Source organism: Uloborus diversus, chromosome 3 (assembly GCF_026930045.1).
Source record: "Uloborus diversus isolate 005 chromosome 3, Udiv.v.3.1, whole genome shotgun sequence".
Classification (NCBI taxonomy): domain Eukaryota; kingdom Metazoa; phylum Arthropoda; class Arachnida; order Araneae; family Uloboridae; genus Uloborus; species Uloborus diversus.
Window position 1 is genome coordinate 180,080,741 of NC_072733.1, and position 27,413 is coordinate 180,108,153.

The 27,413-nt window shown below is 33.4% G+C and overlaps 1 protein-coding gene across 1 annotated transcript; it reads left to right on the forward strand.

The window, feature by feature from the left end:
- The first annotated feature begins 53 nt into the window (after window positions 1-53).
- Window positions 54-27,413, forward strand: LOC129219316 (intracellular coagulation inhibitor 1-like). Its single transcript, XM_054853664.1, has 2 exons — window positions 54-107; window positions 25,684-27,413. The coding sequence occupies exon 2, from the start codon at window positions 25,690-25,692 to the stop codon at window positions 26,902-26,904; it is 1,215 nt and encodes a 404-aa protein (XP_054709639.1). The 5' UTR covers window positions 54-107; window positions 25,684-25,689; the 3' UTR covers window positions 26,905-27,413.

The window sequence follows — 27,413 nt, forward strand, 5'->3', positions numbered from 1 at the left end:
ACCGGTTTCAAAAACATTAACTTCCTCGGTGTGCCCTTTTCTCTTCGCAGGAGGCTGGATCAAAACAGTGCGACTTTTTCTTCCACTGAAGAAGGTTACGTCTGAGGGTAAGTCTTCGTTTTGCTTTCATTTTTCAATACAACATTGCGATGTTCCGACGATCTGTTTGTACCTACGTTTTGAGATCAGCAAAAGATACTTTGAACTGCACGTGTTTCTAATGGTTGTTGCGATAACTGTCTTTAATGTTCAAACTGTAAAACCTAAATTTAAAGTTGAATTCGCTCAAATTTTTCATAGTTCAAGCAATGATGGAGAAATGATTTGCAACACGTGGTGCTGATTTCAACAGTTGTGTCTCCCACGCAACTTAGTTAATTTTTTTTTTCTTTTGTACTGGAAAAATGCATATATTGACCGTTTTGTAATTTTGTGCCATCACGGAAAAACAATATTGTATTGGAAAAATTATTCATGAGCATTTCAGAATTTCTTTTGCTCTTGAATTGCTTTAATTTTGTTCTGCTGATGATTGTTAAATAAGATAATCGGATTATGAACCCTAAAAGTAAAACATGAAAAAAAAAAAAAAAAAAAAAAAAAAAAAAACCCGCATCATAAATATTTTTTTATTGAAGATATATTACCTCTCTGCTTTTACATAGCTAATTTAACTAAATAATTCGTTAATTTTCTGTGCAGTGTTACAAATAGGGACCTTTAGAGCAAATTTTAAAGGTAGAAACTATCTATTTCCATATAAATAATAATTATCTATTATTAAATTATGCTGTGTGTTCTCGCATTAAATAATGTAACACATTGTATCGTATCATAGTTGTTGATAGGGTCATTTTTCATTTTCAAAAATTCATACCATCGAATTTTCATTTTCAAAAATTCATACCGTCGTTAAAAATTGTAGTATCTTCCACGTGACAGTAAAAACGCATTAAATGATGTATGCAGTTACTTTAAGAAATATATTATAATTTTAGGCTCCCGCATCTAGGAGTTTTGAGAGATTGAAACGAAAAAAAGTTCCCCGACCTTGTGAATGAACACCCCAACCAAAAGACAAACGCAGCATTTTCTAGTCGTTTTCTTTCTGAAAATGAGTAGAAAAAGTTACTACTGCCAACTCATCCAAGAAAAATGTTTTAGAACCTTATTTTTTTCACAAGGAACTCTAGATGTTCATTTACTGGGTGGTGTTTATTCACTGGTCGGTCTACCTTCTTCTTTTTTTTTTGGGAATTAATTTTGAAAGTGAAAAATGGGGTTGAAAACAGGGCTCCAACACGGGACCTTGTATTTCCTTTAAAGTAGTCTAATACCAGTGACATTCAACTGACATCGATACAATTGTAGAGTCAAGAAATAATTTTGGTAAAAATCGTTGCTCAGCAATTTCAGGACTGGGCACTGACTTTTACGAGGTTGATTTCTTAACACTGATTTTATAGTGCAACAAAAGTATCACTGTCACTAGTGACTAGATAGGAAAATTAACAAAAACTTTTATACATTGTTTTGTTCCTCCACTGAATGTTTTTGTTGGTAATTAAACCTCATTGTTTAAAAAAAAAAAAAAAAAAAAACATGACGAAACTTGCTTTTGGAACATCCCTTGAATATTTTGTGCAGGGGAGACTGGGGATAGTTGATCTCTCTCTTTTGTTGGAGCTCCTTGTTTGAATCATTGGAACTAAACGATCTCACGTTACATATTTAGAAGAGTCTTTTCCCCATCAAAATGCTATGCTGTTTTTTTATAGTTTCAACTTGGAAACCATTTTAAGAGATGGGGAATTATCGGCAATTGCAAAGGGGCTAGGGGGTGCAGCAAATTTCTTAAAAAAAAAACAAAAAAAAAACGAGGATCTTCGCAGTGTTTAAAAATAGAAAGAAACAAGTGAGCAAATTAATAAAAATATTTTTTTTTTGTAACAGTTAGAAAGAAAATGCACATTTATTAATTTATTTTTTATTATTTTTCTGGTACATCCAGTAATTTGTATTATTAAGATGACCTAACTCTTTAGCACATTAAAGAAGCCAATGGTAAGGCTCAGTTTAAAAAAAAGTACAAAAATAAACGTAATAGCTTATAGAGAGAGAAAGAATGAGACAGCAAAGAGAGAGAGAGAGAAAGAGAGATTTAAAACGATGAAAAATCACACCCGTAGTTTTTAAATGTTTGAACGTAGTAAAGAAAAGAAACCAAAACTTTATGAAAATATTAAGGAGGCAAATATTTAAAAACAAAATAGTGTGTTTATGGGTGGAAAAAATAACCTAAGGTACCACTGCAAAATTCCAACTTAGTCCAATCATTTGACACAGTGAAATCCCATTACAACGAATACCAAAACACAGCGAACTATCCGTTTCAACGAAATACATTTTCAGTCTCAATTTTATTTACATTAGATTGCTTAAACTCCATTACAATGAAATTCTCGGTACAACGAACAAAACTTTTAGTCCCTTAAATTTCGTTGTTACGGGATTTCCCTATATAAGTTTTTTACTGGGCACGCTAAGTATTTCAAAGAAATAAATATTCACGAGTGAAAATTACTAAAATTCTTATAATTAAAATATCATTTAATGAAAGCAGTTAGAGTATATTATTTAGAATTAAAAAAAAATAATTTGAATTTTGTCATCTTGAATTCAAATTATGTTTTTCGCAATCACGAGTGTGTGTATGTAGGCGTGTGTGTTTGTGTGTGGGGGTATGTGTTTGTGTGTAGGGTTATGTGTATGTGTGTGTAGGGGGGCATATGTGTTTGTGTCTGTGTGCAGGCATGAATGTGTGGGTAGTTGTGTGTGCGTATGTTTTTGTGTGTGTATGTGTGGGTGTCTGTATGTATGCGTGTGTGTATGTGTTTGTATGTGTGTATGTGTTTGTGTATGTATGTGTTTGTGTGTGTGTGTGTAGTTGTGTATGTATGCGCGTGTGTGTAGGACATGGATGAAACCTGGAGACGGTTTTCGCTATAGGAGCAGCACCGCGAGGAGCCCGTCAACGGTGATGGTGCGGAGGGTGGCGGTGGGAAAAATCAAAGGAACGCCAAAAACAGTCAAGTGAGAACAATAAGCAATCGTGATTCCTCAAAAACAAATTTCTGTAGTAAAAGCGCAGGTTTTTAGTTAATGTTGCAGTGTTGTTTTAAGATCAAAATACTCAAAGTATATTATAATTTATTCCGTTATTTTATGGGGAGGTCAAAGGGGCGTGCGTTGAAAATTTGTTGAATACTAAGTCGCGAATACTAAAAAGTAGAGAACCGTTTCATTAAAACTGGTTTTTTTTCCCCATTTAATTACAAAAATACGTCATGATAGGTGTAAATTGTCAGGATTATAGTGTGAAGGGCTATTTTCTCAGCTGTACACTATTACTGTCTCATTACAGCTTAGTTTTCGCGAAATTTTACTGGAACAGAAAAAAAAAATCCTTCATCAAAATGGAAAATATGATAGTTGTAGCGAAAGAGAGGTAGGGTGTGTGTGTGTTTTGGGGAGGCGGGGGGCTTTCAAAATTTTTTAAATTCAGATGAGCCTTTTGTTAGATACTATCGTTAGTGCCCGTAAGTTCATCCTCATACTTTCAAAACATTTTGCCAATTCTGTAAAGAAACATATTTATGGGAATGAACGTGATTGCACCATTTGCAAGTTAATTAGGAAAGAACTTGGGAAATTTTGAAACTGTTATCACATGAGTTTAGTAAATAAATATTTTGATAAAAGATAAATGCTTCTTAAAAAAAAAAAAAGATACTTGCAAATATTGTCCCTTACTTTCAATTGGCCAATCTGAAACATTTTTCTCGAACAAAATACTAGTGGTTATTCTAGCGATACTCATTTTTAGTTTAAGATACTTCAAACATGTTTTCCATAAGGTCAAGAACATCGGAAGTTCTCGAGTTTTGCCATGACCCCATAATCCTTTGTGTTTTTCAAATGATGTGCATGGTAATGCATGCTTAATGATATCCTGCACAATATGCTCTGTCATTTGAAGTTAAATATGCTAACCACATGGTTCAATCAATGATTCATTTACAGGATGTTTGCTGATTTTTAATTTTCAAATTTATTTTCCAATACTGATTAAAGCTTTTACGCACGTATAGTTAGTTCATTTACTGAGTTATCTCGTTCTACGTAGTTGAGAACGCAGGCATAGTCAATTGAGTGGACGATCAGTACAGCGATTCCCACAATAGTGATCTCTGACACATAGCAGTCATGTATATCCATATCATACCCAGAAATCTACATAAACCAGAATGGACGTAATTTGTGTTAGGCATACACGTTGGATAATTAGTAAATATGATATGTGATAAATTCAGAGACGCCAAGGGCGGATCCAGGCTCCGGTTAAGGGAGGAGTCACCAAACGTGTACACACAAACAACGGTATCTTGGTGTGGGGGGGGGGGTAACAACATGCTCGTCAAAAAAGGGGGTTTCTTCGATCTAAATCGTAGTTTTACCATATTTCGTTTTGTATGAAGAATCTGAAAACGTTGGTATTGAAATCTCGTGCTTGTTTCTTACTTACCAACAAATCGTTGTTGCATTATTAGCATATATAAAACAAAAAATACAGTATGCTTGTAAGAAAACTATGTGTATTCTAAACGTTACAATTTTTAAACTTTGTGGAGGCCTGATTTTTCTAATTTGAACTAGGAGTAGCAGCAGTCATTTATGTTGGTCAACGCACTAGATTATACTAAAATGAAAATGAAAAAATCGAACAAGAATTTCAAATTGTACAAATACCATACTGAATAGTCAGTAGCAGATTTTAGGGGAAGTCCAGGGGGTTCAGGCCCCTCCCAAAGGAATAAATGAATGTAACTATTTTATTTAATTTTTTAATTGACTTCTCTTTTACATAAATAAAAAGCTTTCAGTCATGAAAAAGAACACAAAACACACAAAGCATATTTGAATAAAAGTATTTTTTTTGCTAAGGAAGTGCAATACACTGTTATAACCAGAGGTGCCAGCTGGGTGCGATTTTCCGCCGTAGGGTGCAAAGACGGAGCCACAGGGTGCCACAGAGGCTAGGAAATATTGTTCCGATATCTTTTAGCCCCTCAGTGGATGAAAGAAGGCAATGAAGGACCATCAGCTCACGCAGTAGCCAATAGCGACTCTTTTCCTCCGAAAAGGTGCCTCGCTCGCACATGCGCTGTGCGCTCCGGCATAAGTTCAATTCAGCCACTTTAATGGCGGACGACGATGCTGCAACGTAGTTGTTGGTACATTAGATTTTCACATTGAATAGACAATTATACTGGATTAAAATTCCACATTTCTGGGACAAACCTTCAAAACCTTGCGTAAGTACAGGCATTTAATCATGGTATAACATTAAGGCTTTCCAACAGGCTTTTAGTGTTTTCAGAGTTGTGTTTCAACAAAGTAAACTGAGTACTGCTTATTGTTTATAGTTAACCGTTTTAACATAGTGATGTATGGCTTTTTTTATCTGTATAATCTATAACTAATACATGGTGTTCATTGCTTGTCACGTCTGCGGTCTCACGGATTTTCCCCAAAATTGTTTATTGTTAGCAATACGAAATAATTACTAATTAACCGGGATGAAAATTCAATGATGTAACAAACTGCCACAGCAGATACATTAAATGTCTTTATCTTCTCAATAAAATATCTGCGTAGACGTAGCAAAGAAAAAAAAAGCTTTGAAAAGAAATCTCTCTGTGTGTTACATGCCATGACTCATTCCGTGAAAATATTTCGTTGGTGTTATTTCAAAAACCGAATGCAGGGTGTAGACACGTTTATTTTTTTTTCTCTCTCTCTGATTTCTGTTTCCAATGCTTTTCATTATGTAGGATGCTAAAAATTTGTTTTGATTTTTAATGTCAAAAAAGTTTCTATTTAACAAAGAAAAAAAAAAGTGGTTTTTTAGACTGCTTATGTTTAAACAGGATATTCAAATGTCGAACTATATAATACGTATCAATATGTTACTCTTGATTAAAATATTTTGAACATCTATGAAACGCCTGCATTTTATGAAACGATTTGATTTTTCCGTGATTGTAATATAACTGAATATTTTTGGCTGTTCTTGTAAATTATCCATAAATGCCTACACTCTTATTTTTTAGTATCATACTATAGTAAATGTCAATATCATTAAAAACTACCGAGCAATCCAAGGGTTTTTATGAGAGTTAGATCTCAGATAGACGAATTAAAGTCATAAACACTTCTATATTATGTTGGAAAGTCTGAAATGTGATCAAATGCCTTAAATGACAAGTTTTAATCCAAAATGAATTCAATGTGAAAAAAGTACCAAGACTTTATCATAAACCCAAACAATAATTAGAACACAATAATATTCAAAAACGCACACAATAGGGGGAGGGGGAAGAGGATCTACTGTAGAAATCAGTGAGGGTGCCATTTTTCTCTCCGAAGGTTCCTTCTTTTCCCCCGTGCTGCCTCTCTTTCAAAAAGTGCCCATTTTTCGCCCTAGTAAGAGGTGCCATTCCGGCTCCGTATTGGGTGTCGCTGGTGAACAAGCGTTTCACCCTTGAAAGGTGCCAAACGCAACCTGTAGTTTTAACAGTGTAGACTCTCTCTATTCTGAACACTCATTGGACCGAACGAAAGTCTTCAGTTTAAGAGGATGTTCAGTATAGGGGGAGACGAAAGTAATGCATACGTGATTCCCGGGACCATCAAAATGTGTTCAGAATGTCTGGGTGTTCAGGTAAAAGAGTCAACTGTACTTCAGGAGTCAGAGGCCAGAGAGGCAGAATACATTTAATTCATCGAAGAACCTAATACCGCGTTTCATCTGTTAATTCCTCTTTGAGGGAATCAACTATTAACATTTTAAAATAATGTGTAGCCTAGAAGAGTCATTTCTATCCAAGAAGCTATTTTGGAAACAATAGATTTATTTTTTAGCTTATAAAAAACGTAGAATGAAAAAAATCGCATGGTAGTTTCTTGGCTAAGCCATATAATATTAATAGAAACGGCATTTAGTATCAAAATGGTATGTCATCTGCATCAGGGCATCAAGAACAAATCGACAACTACTTTGAAAGAAATAATTTCTACATAAAATAAAATATAATACAATACTACTAATGTAAATATACTATAAACTAAATACAATAAAACTTACACGTTATGAAGGTATGATTTTCTTAGTTACATAATATTTTATAGTTAACACATAAATTAATTTATAAAAACTCAAATGAAGTATGGGTATAATTAAAAACCTTACCCTCATGTTATAATCATTAAGACAATGTTTCTAATTGAAACCGCTTATTTTATAGCATCTCGGTGAAATTATACAGGGTTTTTAATAGGGGAATGTGGGGCAAAGTGAAATAGTTAACATGACTGAGCTTTTTCAAAATGAACAAATTGGAAATTTGTTTTGAAAATTACAGTACATAAAGAAAAAACACTGTACAGTGTCCGCCACTAATAAAATCACTGGATTATAAAATCAGCCGCTTTATAGAATCAAATCTGGAAGAACAGAAGCATTTCTATGTCAAAACATATTAGGTTTATCCTTTAATAAAATCATCCTCGACGTTTTATAAAATCAAACTTTTGGAGAGCATATGTTAATTCTTCTCTGAATAGAACCAGGATTTTATTTTTTCTTTCAAGAATTTAAAACATTTCAGCACTAATAAAATAACAAATTCCATATAAACAAACAAAAGATGAAGGTTGTACGTTTTTTTTTTTGGGGGGGGGGGGAGTTGAATGAAAAAAAAGAAGAATGAAGCAGTCACAAGAGAATTGTTTCAGAGCCATATATTTAGTTGGTGCTGCCTGTTTCCACTTCGCAGAACTGTTTCGATATGCAGCCCTGCTCACTGACCACTGAGTCAATCAGTTCGTGCTCATTCAGCTATCTACAGGGGTTGACAGTTCATTTCTACAATTGAGTTAAAATTGTTAGCTAGCAAGTCGTGACGACTTGAGTGTGAAAGATTAATTCGAAATTTTGAATAAGTATGACACGCTTCCTAAATGTAGTTAGTGTGATGCTGCAATTAAATTAGGGATTTCTCAGTCTTTACTTTCAAATTATCTTATTAAAACAACAATAAGTCAATATTTTAAGACCCTTGTGAAATTTAAAAATGTACCTTATGTAAATTAAAATGTCAACTGTATTTTGCAACTGAACTAAAATAATACAACTAGACTAAAAATAAAATACAACTAATCGTAATTTATTTCTTTTTTAGAGTATTTATACTTAAAAACCTTTTATTTTTTTTCAGTGCATGAGTGCCAGTTTATAAAATCAGCCGCTTTATAAAATCAAATGTCCTCAGAACGAATGTAATTTTAATAAGCAGCGGGCACTGTATTTTATAACAAAATTTGCATTGAAACCTTATTTTTGATTTTTGGCAGTAAAATTGTTTCTTCAAATAAAAAACAGGAAAATGTTCACTTTTTTTTTCTCATGGGGCAAAGAGAAAATTGAAATATTTTTTGAATGAAATATGTTCTATTAGATTGTGAAAAATATTTTTGATCAAATTACTAAGTAAATAAAACGTGGGTGATTTATTAGATGATTGAATGAGTGACTTTGACTAATTGTGAGAAATATTAAAAACACAAGTAAACTAAATATTAACTAAATAAGTACTGCACCGAAATATTGGAAGGTCCCAATTCATCATTCGATAATATCAAAATAATTTTTGAGTTACAACAAAATATTACAATTTGAGTATCATTTTTTAAAAATTGCTTGTATTATCATACGATTAGATTTTCGGAGGTAATTTTTTCTTGACTGGAATAGACTACACATGACACATCTTACTACATAGTTATTTTTATGCATTAAAAAGTAGTTAAATTAACCTTAAGGGATTCTAAAAAACATTTGAAAATAAATTCATGAAAACTTTTTTACGAAAAATAACATTGATGAAGGTGAGCGCTTTTCAATTTCCGGGGTCCCCTCCAAACATTATTTTAGTATTTCTGAACGGTTTTCTTCCACACATTTTCTCACAAGACAAAGTTTAACTTCCTTTTTGACTTCTTTGCGAATCTAGTGATTATGTGGTCAATGTTTACATCAACGTCTCTGTGGATATTTAAGAGAGAAAGTCCCACAAAGCGTTCCTCACACATTGAGGCTCTTAACCAGGTTTTTAAACGCCGCAATGTCGAGAAGGTTCGCTCACTTGTGGCAATACTAACTGGCAATGTAGCTATGAGTCGAAGAAGGCAATTTATTCCAGGATACATGTCCTTGTCACATTCTTCGATAAGTTTTATGATACATGAGGGAAATCTTTAACTGGATTTTGATTCTTTTCCCGTGTCCACTTCGCGACCCACAGTTGATATTCAACTTGCAGCGATGATGTATTAACTGGAAAAAGTCCTTTATAAAAATCCCCCACTTTGTGCAAAACTTCGTTAATAGTACCTGCTAGCAGAGTTTACGGCAAAAATGCTTTAAGATTGAAAACTAACCACATTTCGCCAAAATTGTCGAAGAGTGTCCGTTTTAATGAGAGTAAAAATCTTTTTTACAAGAAAAGTTGTATCCGTGACCGAGTTTGAGAGTCTTCACTTTAATAAAGGGAAATTTAATGTTTTAATCCTAGAAAATGGAGGGGGAAAAAACTGTTCGAAATGAGGGGTGTACGTTAAGCGAGGTTTCACTGTTTTGCGCACACTTAAAGAAATTTATTTTCCGAAAAACAACTCTTTTGCGAATATGAATTGTTTATGTGCAAATACAGCTGTAACTGCAATAGAGGTTTAGCAATGATGTGTTCAAACAATATATTCCTCTTTAAAAAAAAAAATTAAAGAATTCCAGGTTTTTAAAGAAAAACCTATTTGCCAGAATTTGTTTACAAATATCCAACAAAAATTACTTTAACCCCTGCCCCACCCCCCTCTTTATTTACTTTTTTTTTTTTAAGCAAACCCTCTACATTGTCTCGTTTCTTAGAGGTACCAGGTATTTTGTGTTGAGATATGCATTGCAGTCTATATATAACTGCAATATGCTGCTTCAAACTGCTTAAAGCCAGAGCTCTCAGCACGAAAATCTTTCTAATTTAAATACAAAAACGCTTCCCCCACCCCGTATTTTTGCACTTAGATATAATTTAAATTTGTACACAAACTGGGTGATCCTCAATATCTTCTTCGAAAAAATCTGTAACTGGAAGAATAAAAAGGATCTGATGGGTAATGTTTGGTCTGGTTAAGGGGAGTAGGCTCATGATCCCCATGACCCCCCCCCTTTGATCCACACCTGTCCCTCCCCCCCTTAATTTTGCACTTCGATATAATTTAAATTTGTTCATAAAGTGGGTGATCCTCAATTTGTCTTTCGAAAAAATCTGTAACTGGAAGATTATAAAGGCTCTGTTGGGTTATGTTTGGTCTAGCTGGGGGAGGGGGGGGTCCTGACCCCATGACCTCTCCCTTGACCCACACTTTCCCCCCCCCCCATAATTTTGTGCTTGGATATAATTTAAATTTGTTCACAAACTGGGTGGTCCTCAATTTCTCCTTCGAAAAATTCAGTAATAGGAAGATTAAAAAGGCCCTGTTGTGTAATGTTTGATCTGGCTAAGGGGGGGGGGTCATGACCCCCATGACCCCCCCCCCCCCCATTGGATCCGCGCTTGAGAGACGCTCCAATGCGAGGTCATGGGAGGTCACTATGACCTTCCAAAAATGTCCTTTTCGGCAAATTTTGTCTGACGATTCGGCAAAATTATCATCATTTGGCAAAGTTTGGACTTTCTTTCGGAAAAATTATCATCGACCGGCACAATTTGAGTTAAATTCGGCAAATTGGCAATTTCCACCTTCCTAAAAGTTTAAGTTCGGGGCACCCCTGGATAAATTGCACCCACTCATGACATGTTCATGGCTTTTAATTGGGAATTGAAGAAAAGAAGCTTTTATGCAAGAAAAAGAAAGAAAAAAGGTACTGAGAAGTAAAGGGTTGCATGTGAACTTTTTAAACTTTTGAGTAGAACGCGTGCATAGTTTAACATTAGGTAACCTTTCATTTTGAAAATTTTTCTAATTCTTGCTGTATATCTGCACCTACCAGGACTACTAGCATCATCTTTTGCACCAAAACTGAAGACAGCTCTGGAAACACTATGCGCAATTCGCTCAAGTCTATTTTTCTCTTACAATTTTCCTTCTTGTCAAGTAATGCATTAGTGCTAGGGCATTTGTTTTCCTCCAAGATCTTAGGTTTTCAATAGAGATCATGGGTTTTTAGGATTTTGTATCAAATTATTGGCTTTTAGATGTATTCATAAAAAAGCACATTTATAAAATATTTTATTGATAACATATAATATTTTCCACTAAATTTTGTATAGTTCTTTGGATACGAAATCAAAAACGCACTTCCTTGAAATTTTTAAAAAGTTGTGTAGATACAAAAAAACTAAATAAGTAAATAAATAACATAAATAAGTTCTCCCCTCTTGCACAGGATGTTATTTCTTTCTTTATATTGTGTGTAACATTCCTTTATATCTTGTACTATCTGCATAATGATATCAAATCAGGGCATTAACATTTTTTTTTATCGAAAACTATTTTACACCTCCCAATTTTCTGTCTCATGAACGTCTATGAAGGATTATCATTCATTATTCTCTACACTTATCACATCTATTACCTCTCCACCTGGCACAATGCAATCTTGGATTAAGGATATAGAGTTCACTGCACACCACAATCAAACAAGTGAATGTAATGACAGTATTTTATTTGTCACAAGTTGTTTATGATTTGCATTGCTGTTTTGAACTATTTGGTTTTTGTTTTTCAAGAGAAGCTATGTAATTCAGTATTTATCACACTAACTAACGTATATACAAGCATTTCAAATTCCTAGGATCCATGTCCATTGTCCTTTTTAAGGATGCGCGAATATAAAACCAAACGTTGAGCATATTGATACCAGTTTCGATTATGAAACGCAGTTGAATTCTGGAGGAATCTTCTCAAGGAAAAAAGTACGTCTTCAACTTTGTAAAATAGTGTAGCAAAATTTTATTCGCAAAAAAGAACATTTTTTAAAAGGAAAATTGCCTTCGCATTCAAGATTAAAACTTTAAGACTATTAAAGATTTTCTACAAATCATATTCAGACTTCAATTCAGAATCGGAATTCCGAGTAGTTACAGATGAAAAAAAGCTTTGAATAATGTCTGGTGTCCTATTTGAATCTTTCAGCTTTATGCAAAAATTTCTGTGCTTCTTAAAAGTCCTTTTTTTTTTCAGTTTAACATTTGAGAGAGCGATTGACGGGTATAAGTGACAGTGCGATGGTGTTACGAGGGGAATAAGTACGTCACCATCAGTGTCGCTTCCTTCAGAAAACTCGATTATGATTAAAGCGAAGGAACTGTTTTGGGTTGGGAAGCTGAAAAATATAAAATATTGGAGCACAGTCTCCAAAAATATTTTTTCTATTGCATTTTCTATTCATTTAACCAAAATTTCCTTGTATCATCTGCCTTAGCTTTCTATTAAATTTATTTACTAGAAATTTTTTTAGCAGAAAAAATGTGTTCTGCATATAAAAATTAGCTCGCAAGCTATTAAAAATTGAGTAAAGAAGATTTGACATTTTGTTCAAGACTGCTTTTTGTTATATTTGCCCTAAATTCCTCTTTAAAGGTGTCAACAAAAAACCATTTGCCAGTACTAAAGTCATTTGAGCTGAAATGGCGTAAAAAAAAACATGTTCTGAAGTCGGCAGAGTTATTCTTTAAAAGGAATGCTCAAAAGAGGGATAACCATAGTGTGAAACATTCTGCTGCTGAAGACATACCAAAACGAATTCTCGTGCAATAATTTGTTGTTGTTGTTGTCTTGTCCATGATGTGCAAAGAAAAGCACTAGATTACTCGGAAGCTGTCGAAGACAGCCTTGGCGACCTCTACAACCTTTTCCGAAAAAATCAAGTCATTCGGGTCATCCAGGCCGATCTTGAAAAGCCTGGCCTGAATTTCTGGGTAGTCGAAGATATGCTGAGGAGACAGTTGAAAGTCAGGGCAGTGTGGGCAGTGAATTGAGTAACTTCTTACTCCGTCACTTGATATTTTCATGCCCTTTACATGCGCAATAATTTAAAATAAAATAGTCATAAAAAATTTAAAAAACAACTAGGACATCAGCGAGAACTATGACTGAATATAATTAATTCTAGCTTTTTTTTTTTGATGGCAAGGATAAAGAATGTGAGAAGGAAGTTGTTTACTAGTTTAAAGTTTTAATCATTTCTGACAAAGGGATTTCCAGAGCTTATTTCAACCATAGTAGAGAGGCAATTTAATTAAAAAAAATCTATGAAGAAATGCTTAGAACAATTTGTTTTCTTTCGTTGAGCAGACAAAAAGTGTTTCTTCCCCAACAAAGTGTACCCTATTATAAAATAATACCTTTTGAGTCTTAAGAGAGAATTTCAACTAATTTGTCTCAGCTATGTCTAAGCCATTAGTTTTTTAGGTATTTTGGGAAGCAATTTTTTCCAAGGAATACTAACCACAGATTGCCAACCATTAATAGCCGATATGAAAAGACAAACCATATCTAAATGAGGATGAAAAAACTTTGTTCTCAGCTCCATAATGTAATTGTAGAGCAAATTGAACAAACCAATTTCATTTAGAATATAATGACCATTTGAAGGGAGCCGAAAACACTTGTTGCATTGTTTAGAAAAATGAGTAAAATTCTCAAACCGAGTTTCATGTTCTGTATGTTGTATACTATATGACTAAAAGTATTGAGACACTTTCAAAAATTCACATTTTTAAGGATTTCTCAAGAAATGAGAGACCATTTGCTTTGTAACTTTTGTCACACAAAAGGTATGCTCCAGCTGTCATTTCCTAATAAAAGGTGTATCGCAAATAATCTGTTTTTATTATGAATGACATTGAATGTTTGCATGCAAATTTGTGAACGACCCCTCACGGTTCGTTGCCTATACCCAAGAATTATTGCAATTCGGCTCATTAGATCGCTGATAACTTTCTGAATTTTTAAGATATTGAACAGGGATTTTTTTTCTGAGTTGAAGTTAGTTGGGTTTCAGATTATGAAAGTTTTAAATTTCTATCCTTCGTGCATGCGCAGTGAAAAATTAATTGCTTTAAATGTTCATATTTTATCAAATTTTAAACATTTTAATTTCGAATTTTAGTATTATGCTTCTTTTGTATGCTGTCAAGGTTTCTGAAAGTTTAGTGTGCTTTGATGGCAGTGGCGTAGCTAGGGAGGGGCGGAGGGAGCGGTCCGCCCCGGGCGGCACTTTTTTGGGGGGCGGCAATTTCGCACTTTTGACTCGAAAAAATTTAACACGTTTTCCCAATAAGGAAATAATGCCTTTGATGTATTACTGGAGGCAAAAAAAAAAAAAAAAGAGAAAAAGGTGTTCGAATTACAAGGTTTTGGTACTATTATAATACCAAAATTACTCTAACACAAAACATGTATTTTTCTTGAAGGCATCTCAGCACTATTGTTTGTTTTTTCTCTTCAATCGTCTGAAGCTACAGAATGATGGAAGTGGTATTGTGAAGTCAAGGGACCATCTTTTTTTTTGCTGTTAAGTTAACTATTGCGGAGGAAACAATACATTTCATAATCTTTTGTTATATGATGAAGCTACCACTTGATTTTAAGGAAGTTCCTTGGAAACCACCTTATTGGGGGAAAAAAAACATTTTTTTTTAAAGGAAAATGACAACAAGGAGAGAAGAAAGGCCTCAAATGGCGGGCGACTTCTCATTTTCAGGATAGCATTATCTGTTTCAGCAATTGCTTTGACTGGTCATTGATTGCAAGATTTTCACTCAGACAGAATGAATTTTATGTTAATTTTATAGAAACACTTATTCACAACTGTAATAATAATTACTTGTGTTACTATTTTATATCAACAAATTCCTTTAAAGTATGATTTTCATATTTAGTCATTCATTTTAAGGAAAGTTTTTTAATCAGTAAAGTGATCTCTAAGAAAAGCTTTTCTTATTTGCATCAAAAATAATGATTTTTGATGCACAACTTTTTCACCTCATGAATCACAGTATGATTGATCATATGTAAAGGTCCTCTTTATCTTTTCGTCTTCTATCAGTGAAAAAGAGAATAATTCAAATTTGATAATAGAGCAGTATCGGATCTAGGGAAGGGAAGGGGATGAGTCTTGCTCTTATACTGGGTGGCAACTTCTGAGTTTGTCAACACTAAGTGATTCACACAAGCACGGATCTAAAAGGGAGTTATAACTCCCTTTGAGAAACATAACTGACCTAAATTTGCGTTTCTAATACCTTAAATTAGAAAAATTTCCCCTATCTTTACGCGCCTTACTGTCACAAAGCTTAAAATGCATTTTCAGGACTTTAATTTTGAAAAATTTATGGAGGAGAGTCACTTACCATCCCTTCCTCTTTTAACCTGGCTAAACAAAGCCTGAAACAACGTTTTGAGGGACTCCATTTTCACTCCGCCCCCCCCCCTCACCCCTCCTTTTCGCTGTCTAACATTGTCAAAGCTAGCTTTAAAATGTATTTTGGCGTCGGAGAATTTTGACCCACCGAAGATAGCTTAAAACTGCATTGATAAACCTTCAATAAATTGAGGATTTATTGAGGGTTCAACAATCAATTTTCGGGAAGAGCAACTGAATCTTCCTATTCATTAACGTTACCAAACAGCCGAAAAGTGCCGTTTTAGGCCTTGAATCTCGAAACATTTCCAAGTGATAACGTCCACTCCCTTTTAGCCTTATATTGAGTTTTTAAAAATTCAATGCCAACAAATTCCTGAGAGCGGTCAAGCGGCGGCCCTTTCTATAACGTGATTTAAAGATAGTCTAAAATGTGCAATTAGGACATCAACTTCGAACTTTAAAATCCCCATCTCATCCTATGTCTCCAAAAGTAGCTTAAAGTTGGGTGTTTAAAACTTAAATTAACACTTCAATTTCAGAAAATTTCCCGGAAAAGTTCCGACCCTCTAACGTCACCAAAGAAACATAACACTAACTTTAATTTTGAAAAAAGAAAAATTTGGAGGGAGCTCCAACCTTTTTTTTTTTTTTTTTTTTTATAAGCGTTACTTAAAATTGCTTAAAATTGACAATTTTGACTTTACTTTTGGAATTTTTCGATGGGGCTCTGATTTTCTTTTCTTTTTCTTCCCCCCCTTCTGGGAGAAAAATAAGAAGAAAATAAAAATATTTCTTTTTTATAAAATCTTACTAAAATACTTTTGACTCTTTAATGTACTATGATTAAAGCGCAAAACCAATGTAAAATAAACACAAACTCTGAAAAAAAATACATACAGGATATAGATTTTTCAAGGTTACAATAGAGCCTCTTTGTCAGCGCAAAAAACTCATCAACACATTTAGAAAGTCGCGAGAGAACCGACATAATGTATTTACTATTTCCGATCAAAAGGGCGGCAAATTGAGGAACCGCCCCGGGCGGCAGAAAGTGTAACTACGCCACTGTTTGATGGAAAACTTTGTGCGTTATGAGCCAAAAACCTTCAAATAAAAGTCGCAGTTTTGAAAGAAATGCTTATATCCCCCCCCCCTTCGCGAATATCAGTGATACTTTCTCAAAAGTATGCAAAATAATTGTCTATAGTAAGCTAACTAATTTCTGAAAGGTACAGCTTATTCTCAGCTATATTTACGATGAATGATGATCCAAAAACATTTTTGTTTTCCTCAATTTTTTTCTGATCCCTGAAACGCAAGGTGATATAACTTTCATTGGAAAATGACAGCTGGAGCATGCCTTTTATGTGACAAAATTTACAAAACAATCTGTCTCTTATTTCTCGAGAAATCCTTAAAAACGTGAGTTTTTGGAAGTGTCCCAATACTTTTGGTCGTATAGTGTATGTTTACAATAAGCACAACAATTTTGTGTAGGTTTTTCGTGCTTAACTTTTATGATCTTTTATTAACCAGTATATATAATATTATATTAGAGGGATCTCTACCAGTTTTTATACTAGAACAATTATCCAGAACATCATCCTTTCGTAGAAGTAAAATGATGATAAGAAGTTCTCTAGTAATGTTTAAGCCGTTAAAGAGTTATAGGCTAAATTTACCAGGTTATCTCATTCTGAACTGCAAGGTGATTTTTGCCGAATTTCAATATTTAAAGAACAACTCTTAAAACTCTTTCATATGTTTCAGTAAGCAGTTCATTCAGAAGTATGTTTGCATATTTTGCCAGTTTACAATAATCTCACGTAATCCACCGTGATAAAAATTCGTCGCACATGAAATTGATTACATTTTAACTTCATTAGCGATATAGAAATTGGTCGTTACTTGTCAGGTGATATTATGTATTATGACAATGTATTATGTAAACGCTATCCTTTTCTCACGTCTTACATGTTATGTTAATTTAGTTTAATGGACAAAAGCATCGATGAAGATGGGGGTAGAAAGTGGAATTCCTCGAAAATAGAAATTCTGCTACTTATTTTGTCAAAACAGTAAAGTTACGAAAGTGCGTTAAAGGAAATTAAAAGGTAAAGAATAATAATAGCTATCTTAATTCAAATGATATTTTAAAACTAAATTTAAAACATACTTTTTTAAAGTTTGCCCTGATCTATAAATTATTTTGTGGAGCCAATACTATTTCTATTTCTCTTTTTTTTAATTAACTGAAATTTTGATCATATGCAAATGTCTCTTAGTCTCCGATAGCACAAAAACTAATACAAAAAAAAAAAAAAAAAAAAGAAAACCCTTTGCTCTCAATCATATAGTTGAAATGAATACATGAAACTTAAAACAACAAGATCAAAATTCTTTACGGAGTAGAATAAGAATTAAAAAATAGGTGTCTTATACCCAATAAATGCTTTTGTAAAGAAAGAATTTTAATCTACTGAGTTGTTCAATGATTAATACTAGCCTATTAGGATTATTTTTTATTCGACTGTTTCATAACTTTTCGTTTTTCTGTCATTATAATAAATTTTCAGCTTGAAGAAACAGGACGAATAGTTATTTAGTGGGGGGCGACCCCTCCTTTTGTGCCCAAACCCTGCTGGAGCCCATGTGAATTAGCCTCAATCAAGGTTATCTTCAGAAGACAATAAAAATATTTTTGACCTTCAAAATTCTTCCTTTGCTGCAGACAAAATCGATTATTGCAGCACACCCTTTTGGTAGACATTTCAAAAGCTCTATTTTCCTTTGGCTTAAATGATCATCGCCGATTAAATACCTATTATTATGCAAAACTCATAGCCTCTGGCGAGCTTGTTAGTCAGTGGTCAATTGAGAACGGAAAATGAATTGCAGTTAAAAGGTATAATTAACTATCTGCTGGAGGCAGAAGATGGGAATGTAATTGATCCTGTTTTTGCATTTTGTGCCATGACATAGAGCTTTGAGCTATATTTTAATCCAATTCTTGGGTACTAAGCATTGTGCGTTGCTTTCGCTGCAGAAAAGAATGGCAAAAAAAAAAAAAAAAAACGAAAGCTGGAAATTAATCTTAAGGCCCGTCGTTTCGAATTTTTCAAGGAGGACAAAGGGTATATATATACTCAATGCAAATATACTCAATGCAAATTATAACTGAAAGCAAAAAGAAGCAAAACACTCACTTATATGTGAATGCATTTATTTCTCAAAGCCGGGGGGGGGGGGCTAATTGCCCCCTCCTGACGTCTCTAAATGACAGGTTTGGTCTTCGCTTACGCAATATGACCTTGATTTTAGAGATTATGAAGTCTTTTAGCAAAGAGAGTAGAAATAGCTCAGGTTTGAATTGTTTTTAATTAGATCTTTAAGTAGTTCGACGACTCTTGTTTTTATTTAGATCATTACAGTAGGTTGATATTAGTGCCCAGCCATCGGCTCGCGGATCACATCCACATCCAGCATGCAAAGCTGATCTTGGCCCGTTGTTTAGTGTAATTATACGAATCGATAAGTACGATTAATGACAACGTTACAAATTTAGACCCAAAATTTCCGAAATATTTCTGAAAAACAGGTACATTTAGTAAAAGAAGTTTCATTAAGTAATAAGATTTAACAACGACTAATATTAAATTTTTATTTTCTAATGACTATTATTAAATATTAATTTTCTATCTTTTTTCATGTTTTCCCATAGAAATTTTAAAAATATTTTGAAATCTTATGTGTTCTGTCCCGCAAGAATTATTTTAATATGAGGTGCGGCCCTCGGGTAGAAAACAGTTGAGCAGCACTACATTAGATAGACTAATGATAATATTATTAAAAAAAAAAATCACCATTTTGATTACAACTACTTTGTAACATTGAATTGTAAGCATTACCGAATGTATTCTTACAATAGGATTTGTGATGTATTTTAGGTCATGCAATAAATAACTTGGTTCATCGTCATATTTGGCATAACAGTCCTTTGCAAGCCCTGACTCTCTTCAGAACCGATCCCCAGATTTTTAGCCATAAATTACGGGATTACCTATTTCGGACTTATAGGGACCTGAAATCCGAATCCATGCGGTCTTACCATCAAATACTTGCATAAAGAAATAATAAAACAAACAAATATTTTTAACTTCAAATTATTTCAACACTCGCAAACGTTGTTTTGATAAGTGAAGAGGGAATAATGAACGGATAATCTTTTTGTTTGTGCCGCTTGATCAGTAATAATATAGACTGTGATTTGGGAGAGGAACTTTTTCAGAAGTTGTGTTTTTCGGGGGGTAGACTATGAAATTACACGTCCCTCTCCCCCTAGTGTGTGAGTAAGGAGAGAGGAGGTCAAAAGAGGGGAACAACTGTGTCCTTTATGGACAGCCACGAACCATAATACTTGTGTTTTACAACTTATGTTCTGTTTCGCAATTATTTTTGCATCAACATTCGTGTCTCAAACTTTGCAAAGGTAAGTATTGGTCACAGTTTTCAGATAATTTCAAAGACGCTTTTATTCACTGTTTTATCATAAGGTGCTTAAAAATATGAATTGCATAAGTTATTAGACATAATGACTAACTTAGCAACAAATAAATACAAAAAAAAAAAAAAAAAAAAAAAAAAAACAGCTTAAACACGGTTGATTTCAAAACGATTACTGGAAAAGTTACATTTTAATTCTTCATCTAAGTTAGTTATAATGTTTTTAAAAAATAGTACCTATTTTTAGAGAGTTTTTGGCCTCATTTTGAGGGGACTCTTGCTTGGGGAGAGGGTGCTCCATAACATTTGGGGGAGGGAGTGTGCCGTTGTATAGGCACTCCTGATTTAACGGATTGATTTACTCCTAACTGCAATAAATGTATTACGCGATCTTAAAAAAGGTATTTATTTTAATGCTGAAAAACCACACAATGAATAAAAATGACATTTTAAGGTCACTAAATCATAACGTCTTATAATCATATGCTCTTTATCATCTTACACATATCACATTATTTTATCGAAAAAAAAATAAGTCACATTGTTGTCTATCAAAGCGGTGTTTTGTAATTTTCAGTTTCTGAGTTATTAAAAAAAATCACCCGGAACTGATGTCACTTAAGTTCTGTTGATTTTTAAAACATTCTTTCTGTTTGACGTACATCAAGGTGTATTTTTGAAAAATAAAGAAAAGAAAACAGAACCACCACTTCAAATGTATGTAAATGTGGTTGGAAACGACAGAATAGAAACGATTTCAAAAAATAGTTATTATTATTAAGAACTTAAACACTTTCGATTTAGTGCCTAAAACAGTAAAATGTACCTCTAAAAATATACTTTTACAAAAAATGCAAGTTTCTCAAGCAATTTTAGTGTTTTATGTATTTTATTAGAAAATACTTTAAAATATTGGAAATAAAAGCAACTACAACTTTGAGCCAATTATTTTATTGTGCGTGTATATTTATAAATACAAAATTATTAAGTCCAATAAAAATACTTAAACAGTTGTGCACGGAAAAAAGTTAGTTTATTTTGAATTCCAACTTGAATAACTGAAATTCAATTGATTTACTTTTAACAACGTCCAAACTTACCATTTTAATATTGTACTAACTGTTTAGATGATAAACAGGGCCAAATTTAGATCCATATCGCCAGTGTCCTGAACTGAAATATGTTGCCACCTTTCCAATCAAATGAAAATAAAACTCACCTAGACTCCAAAAACTTAACTGAAGCCTCGAAGGAAAGGTTCTTAAAGTTAGAAAATCAACCTAACGCAAAATGGCTGACTTTTTATAATTTTTTTCTTAATATTTTGTTTTTAATTCTTGTGATAGTTGAGCAAATAATAGTCTAGGGTAAATTATTAATGTGATTGGTTGAAACTATTTGGAAGTATTTCATTTTCTTGAGATGAATATAAGTAAATACTTTTTGAAAAGAAGAAAAATATGCCTACAGAGAAGATAGACTTATCCTCCAAGGCAACTGCCACCCTGTCAGATCCGGATCTACGCACCCAGTGCGGGGTGGCTCACAGCACGCACTGAGGGGCTCATGGCTCAAGAAACCAAAAAAAAGTAATAATTAAAATGAACTTAAACTTAAATTTTAAAAGTTGAAAATATTTTTGTAACGTTTTAGTAATAATTTGAGAAGAAATAGAAACTTAACACATGTTATATATGTCAGAGCCGTGTCCAAGGGGAGGGTTTTAGGGGTTAAACCCCTCCCATTGAAAAAAAAAAAAATCAATGAATCATTAAACGATTTTCCAAAACGTATTTTAAGTTTTAATTAATTTTAAAGTTAAACTCTGATACAGTATTCACCCTCTTTAATATTTACCCATGTTTAACAATTACCATTTTCCTCAAATGTAGGATTCCCGAGCCCCTTCGCTTCTAAGTGCTTGAAAAAATGGAATGGCTGGAAAGTCCGGCAATGCTATAAGCATGCAAGGCAAAATTATCTAAACGAATATTAGACAATGACGTACCCCCCCCCCCCCCCAAAAAAAAAAAAAAAACTTAGTGGCATGGAAAATGGGTACTTTGCTTACTGTTTTTTTATGGTACGCCTTTAGTGTTGGATGAATTAGTCGTTTCACACATTAGAAAAATGTTTCTATGCGGAACAGCATTTTTTTTAATACAATTTTTATTTTCATTAAATTCCTGTTCAATGTTATTTGATGGAAAAACAAAAGAAAAAAAAAAACTAGAATTAGGTGGCATAAAAGAAATATGTGTGCTTTTACAAAATGTTCAACTGTACAAATAAGATTTCATTAAAAAAAAAAACGCAAAACGTATAAAAAAAAAGCCTAGTTATCGAACTAAACCATTCAACACGCGTAGTTAGTTTTCCTTTGACAACGTAAGTTACATAGGTAAAAAGTTTCAACCCCTCCCTTTATGAAATCCTGGACACGGGCCTGATATATGTGAGAAAAGCAACGAGTCTTAACTAATAGAAATGACATGCTAAAAGCCGACAAAATTGGAATTTTTTTAAAAACTTGGATTGAAATTGCAAAATTGTTTGAATCTTGTGGGTGGGGAACAATGTAAAGTCATTGGAGACATGATTCCTTACTTACACAACTTATAAATGAAATGAGTTTTCAGAAGTTATGTAGGAAATAAACCCTCAGAAGCGTTTAAACAGGCAAGTTAAAAAAATGAATTCCAAATATAACAAACAACAATCATCCTTTTAAAAATTTATTTTTCGGGGGGGGGGGGGGGAGTCATAGGCTCTGCTGATTTCTTGAAGGTGCGCCCAAAATTTATAATTCCTTGCCTGACTTTTGTCTATTTGGAAATTTGACCTTGAAAGGTGACTGAAATTAACTTTAGTTGCAGAAAGCCATAATCATTTTTTCTAAATAGTATAAAATTTTCAACTATACACGCGGAGGTTTATTAACTGCGACAAACTTGTAGAAGGTAAAGGGATCATAAGGACGATTTGGAACCATACAGCATTTAAAGTCGGAAATGTCTTCGTGATCTCAATAGCGCAAAAGCTTTCCTTTCAATAGGGCTGCGGGTTGTCTGATGGTGTATGTTTTTTAAAACTGCTTAGACAACAGACAGGCGTAAGTTCGATATATTTTACTATAAGCTATGGTATTTATGATCATGATGATTTTCAATGAAAATATTTACAAATGATATGGATACGTTATGCTCATGCAATTTTCACAAATGAGACATTTAAACGCATGTATTTCCACTTTTTTCTCCGCGGAATTTTGAGTTTTGGTTTTCAATTTTTATTTATTCGAATATAAGGAGCCATTATGTATCTATAAAGTCTAAACTTTCTAAGAAAAAAAATTGTGTTTGGAAAATAATGATTTTGTACGTGTCACGGGAGTGACTGTACGGTCACGCCCACAATATGAAGAAGTAATTATTTTTTTTTTAATACATGAAGGTTTTTAAATACGTACAAGAAGACGTTTTAGGAAGTTGATACTTCATATTATGATACATATTACTTCTTCATATTCGAATATGTAAAAATCAAAGCTAAAGTTTAAAATTCCGGGAATAAGTAAAAAATATATGCGTAAAACTGTCACACCCATGCAAATGGATTGAATAATTATCAAATTTTACAGATATGTCTGCCTACCTTTGGTACGCAGCAAGTTGATAGCATGATGACTAGAGAAAGAAGTCGCATTAGTTTGGGTTATGATTTAGATTGTATGAAAAGCATTTTAAGCGCCTAAAGCGACATCTGGCGAACTGTAAAATGAAAATCGAGTTGAATTAAATCTTTTATACAAAAAAAAAAAATGTTCTAACACTGCGGAGTAGGAGCGTGGCTGATTTTGGGGTTAAGGAGTCTGAGTCGGAAGTAAAAGGTTTTAAAAGAGTCGGAGTCGGTCTTTTTCCCTCCGACTCTGCGACATTGTCAAGGCAGCGGAGTCAGAGTTCGAGTAGTGAAATCGGAGTCGGACTGATTTTGGTGTTATGGAGTCGGAGTCGAAAGCTCTAAAATTTTCAGAGTCGAATCTGGAGTCGACCATTTTCCCTCCTACTCCGCAGCCCTGCCTTTAGGGCGCTAAATGCATTAAAGTAGTTTTCTTTCCGTTAATTATTTACAGACTGCAAATAAAAAAAACGAACTTCTTTTATGAATTCAGTACCCAAATGGAAAGTTTTAATGCTGCCAAACTCCTGCAGCATACGTGCCGCATGAAGAAGGTATTTCCGACCCTTCTCGAATTTTCTTTACTTCTCCTACACTTCCTGCAACTTTGTCACACTGGTAGCGAATCCTCTGTATAGCTATATTTTAAAAAACTATACAGATGAATATTGTGTGAAACTAACTTCACTGGGAGTTTTTTTTTAAACTTTTCATATTGATTTCTTCTCATGCTTCATAAGTAGCAATAGATTTTGAAACTTGAATTTTTCGAAAGCATTTGGTATGTATATCTCACCAGGATAAAATTTAGATTATACACAATCGTATTTTTAGACAACAGAATTTTCATCATCATCCAGCAGGGCAGAAAGGAGAAGAAAATAATGAATTACTTTTAGTCCATTTGTTTCACTTTCTTATAAATCTTCTTTCTCAAGCAGCATTTCTTAAATGATCTCTATTTTTTTTGTTTCTTTTACATTCTTAAAAAAAATTATCGAGAGACTCTGGAAACTTTCATATGCAATATTTATTATTTATGCGGATGCTTGGATTTAATTGAATTACATTTTGGTTAATTTCATACCATGACATTGACTCTTGATTGAGTTACAACCACGGCTAAATTTCTAACAAAAGAATTGCAGGAGCTTTGTAGTCCCCACAACTTATTTCAATGCATAAATAATCTGAATTCTGTCTAAAATGTTAACATTTGCATAAAATTGAAAAGAAGTGTATCAGTTCAACTGCCGTGAGCTCCTATGCAAATTAAGTCTTATAGCTATAAAAAAATTAAATTAAGATTGTATTTCAACACAACTTTCTAAAATTTGCTTTTATGCCAAAATATATGGCAATACGAAATGGCAGGAAGCATATTTTGAAACTAATGTGTTTGGTCAGGATTTATAAATAAGATACATACCTAAAGGATAAAAAAGAAGCTCTAGCTAGCTATAAGTATGATGTTTCGAGCTCTCGTAGGATTATTTCTGTAAACTTAAATTATTGGTATCTAATTTATTACTTTTATATTATGTCAAAATAAATAACTAAATAAATACACAAAAAAAACTTACGATTCAAACAATTTTTTGAGTTACAGGTAAATTACTACCTTGAATTTTTTAAATCCATTAATATAACATTTCCCGTGTGTCTTTTTAATAAGTGCATAATTTTCCTTCCTCGTAGATTTGCGCGTTAAGTAGGCAAAACATTATAACTAACTCCATTATTTATAAAAATAAAAACTCAGTTTTCTTTATTGGTAGCGTATAAGAGTTTTAGTACATTCTTTTCATATTGGCTTCGCTTCCTCACATTTAGTTTTTTGCATACAAAATTATGCAAAGAAGTTCATTAAATCAGTTAATTTCTCGTAGTTTGTCAAATAAGCATATTAAAAAATTCATCTTGTTTTACTATAATTTTTTTTCTCTTTTCAGGAGAACATGAAGGCCTGCTTTGCCATCTTAGTTTTGACTTTTCTTAATGGTATACGCGCTGGTAATGACCGTATTTCTAGAAGTCCATGGAGTGATATTTCAACAGTAGTGGATTCTTCCAACAGTTTAGGTTTAGAGATTCTTCGCGTCTTTTCTAGCTCTAACAATGCTTTTATTTCACCAATCAGTATATCTATGATAATTGGGCTTATTTATTCTGGAGCTTATGGTAACACTGCTAAAGAAATCGCCCAAGCGATGCAATTTCCATCAATGATTCATCCTGCTTTCAAGAACATTTTAGATGTAATGAAACCTCAGGAAAGTATCAAATCTTCAAACGTGGGATATACGCTAGAAATAGCAAATGCAATGTTAGTTGATGAATCTTTCTCGGTTCTTCCATCTTACAAAGAACTAAGCAGGAAGTATTTTGACGCTGCAGCTGATAGCGTAAGCTTCTCACTGCATCCTGATGTTGCTGTCGAAGCTGTAAATGGATGGGTTGCTTGGAAAACTCACAATAAAATTCCTAAAGTTCTCGAAGAGCCTCTAGACCCATTAACTAAGTTATTCCTCATGAATGCCGTTTATTTCAAGGGAACATGGTCAACGAAGTTTGATCAAAGGTTAACTATGCCAGATACGTTCTACAATAACGGACATATCCCTAAAACTGTTCCAATGATGCGACAAAAACGAAAATTCAATTATGGTTTCTACTCTCATTTGCAGGCTCATGTATTAGAATTGCCGTATGTGGGCGACAAAGTTAAAATGCTAATTCTTTTGCCAGAAAAAAGAGATGGTTTATTAAACATGGAACTGGCACTGACGGAAGATATCTTGAGGAATGTCAGCAACAATCTGAGAGAAACTAACGTTCAAGTTACATTACCAAGGTTCAGTTTTATGGAAGAGCATGATCTTATTCCGTTGCTGAAACGGATGGGAATAAGTTCTTTATTTGATGAACAGTCGGCTGATTTGACTAGAATCAGTCCAGATCAAGGCATCTATGTTACTAAAGTTCTTCATAAATGTGCTGTTGAAGTAAATGAAGAAGGCAGTGAGGCCACAGTAATTACAGGTGTTTCGGCCGGAGTTCGAACTGGTGGTCCTTTAGTACCTCTTTTCACGGCCGATCATCCGTTTCTCTTTTTTATACGAAACACTTCACTCGATTTGATTTTATTTCTCGGAAGAGTAAGAAATTTATGATTAATATGATGCATTTCTGAACTTCCTATTTATTCGTCTATTCACTACAGTGATAAGTATTGATGTTAACTGATTTTACTGATACTCCATTATTGAATCAATTTTTTTTTTCAAAACTCTGCGAACGACTAAGAGTGAACCAAATAAAAAAGAAAAGATTTTAAAATGTGGACATTTTTCAAAGTGATGAACTATTTTGAGAACTGTTTAACAAATATTGAACTCTAAACATTGATTTAATTACTTCAAATGAAAATCGGAAAACATGCCTTGAAACTATTTATTTGGACGTTATTTGGAATGAAAGAATGAATCCACAGACTGCGTGAGCTCAGTAAACCAACTGCAATCAAGCATAAAAAAAAAAAAAATGAGTATAAACAGTCTTAAGTCAAAGCTTCTTGAATTTTAGGTAAAAATGAATGCAAAAAGCATAGCTAGTAAATATCATTTTCTCTTATAAAAAAATAAATACTTTATTGCAACAAATAAAAATAAAATTCTTCTTT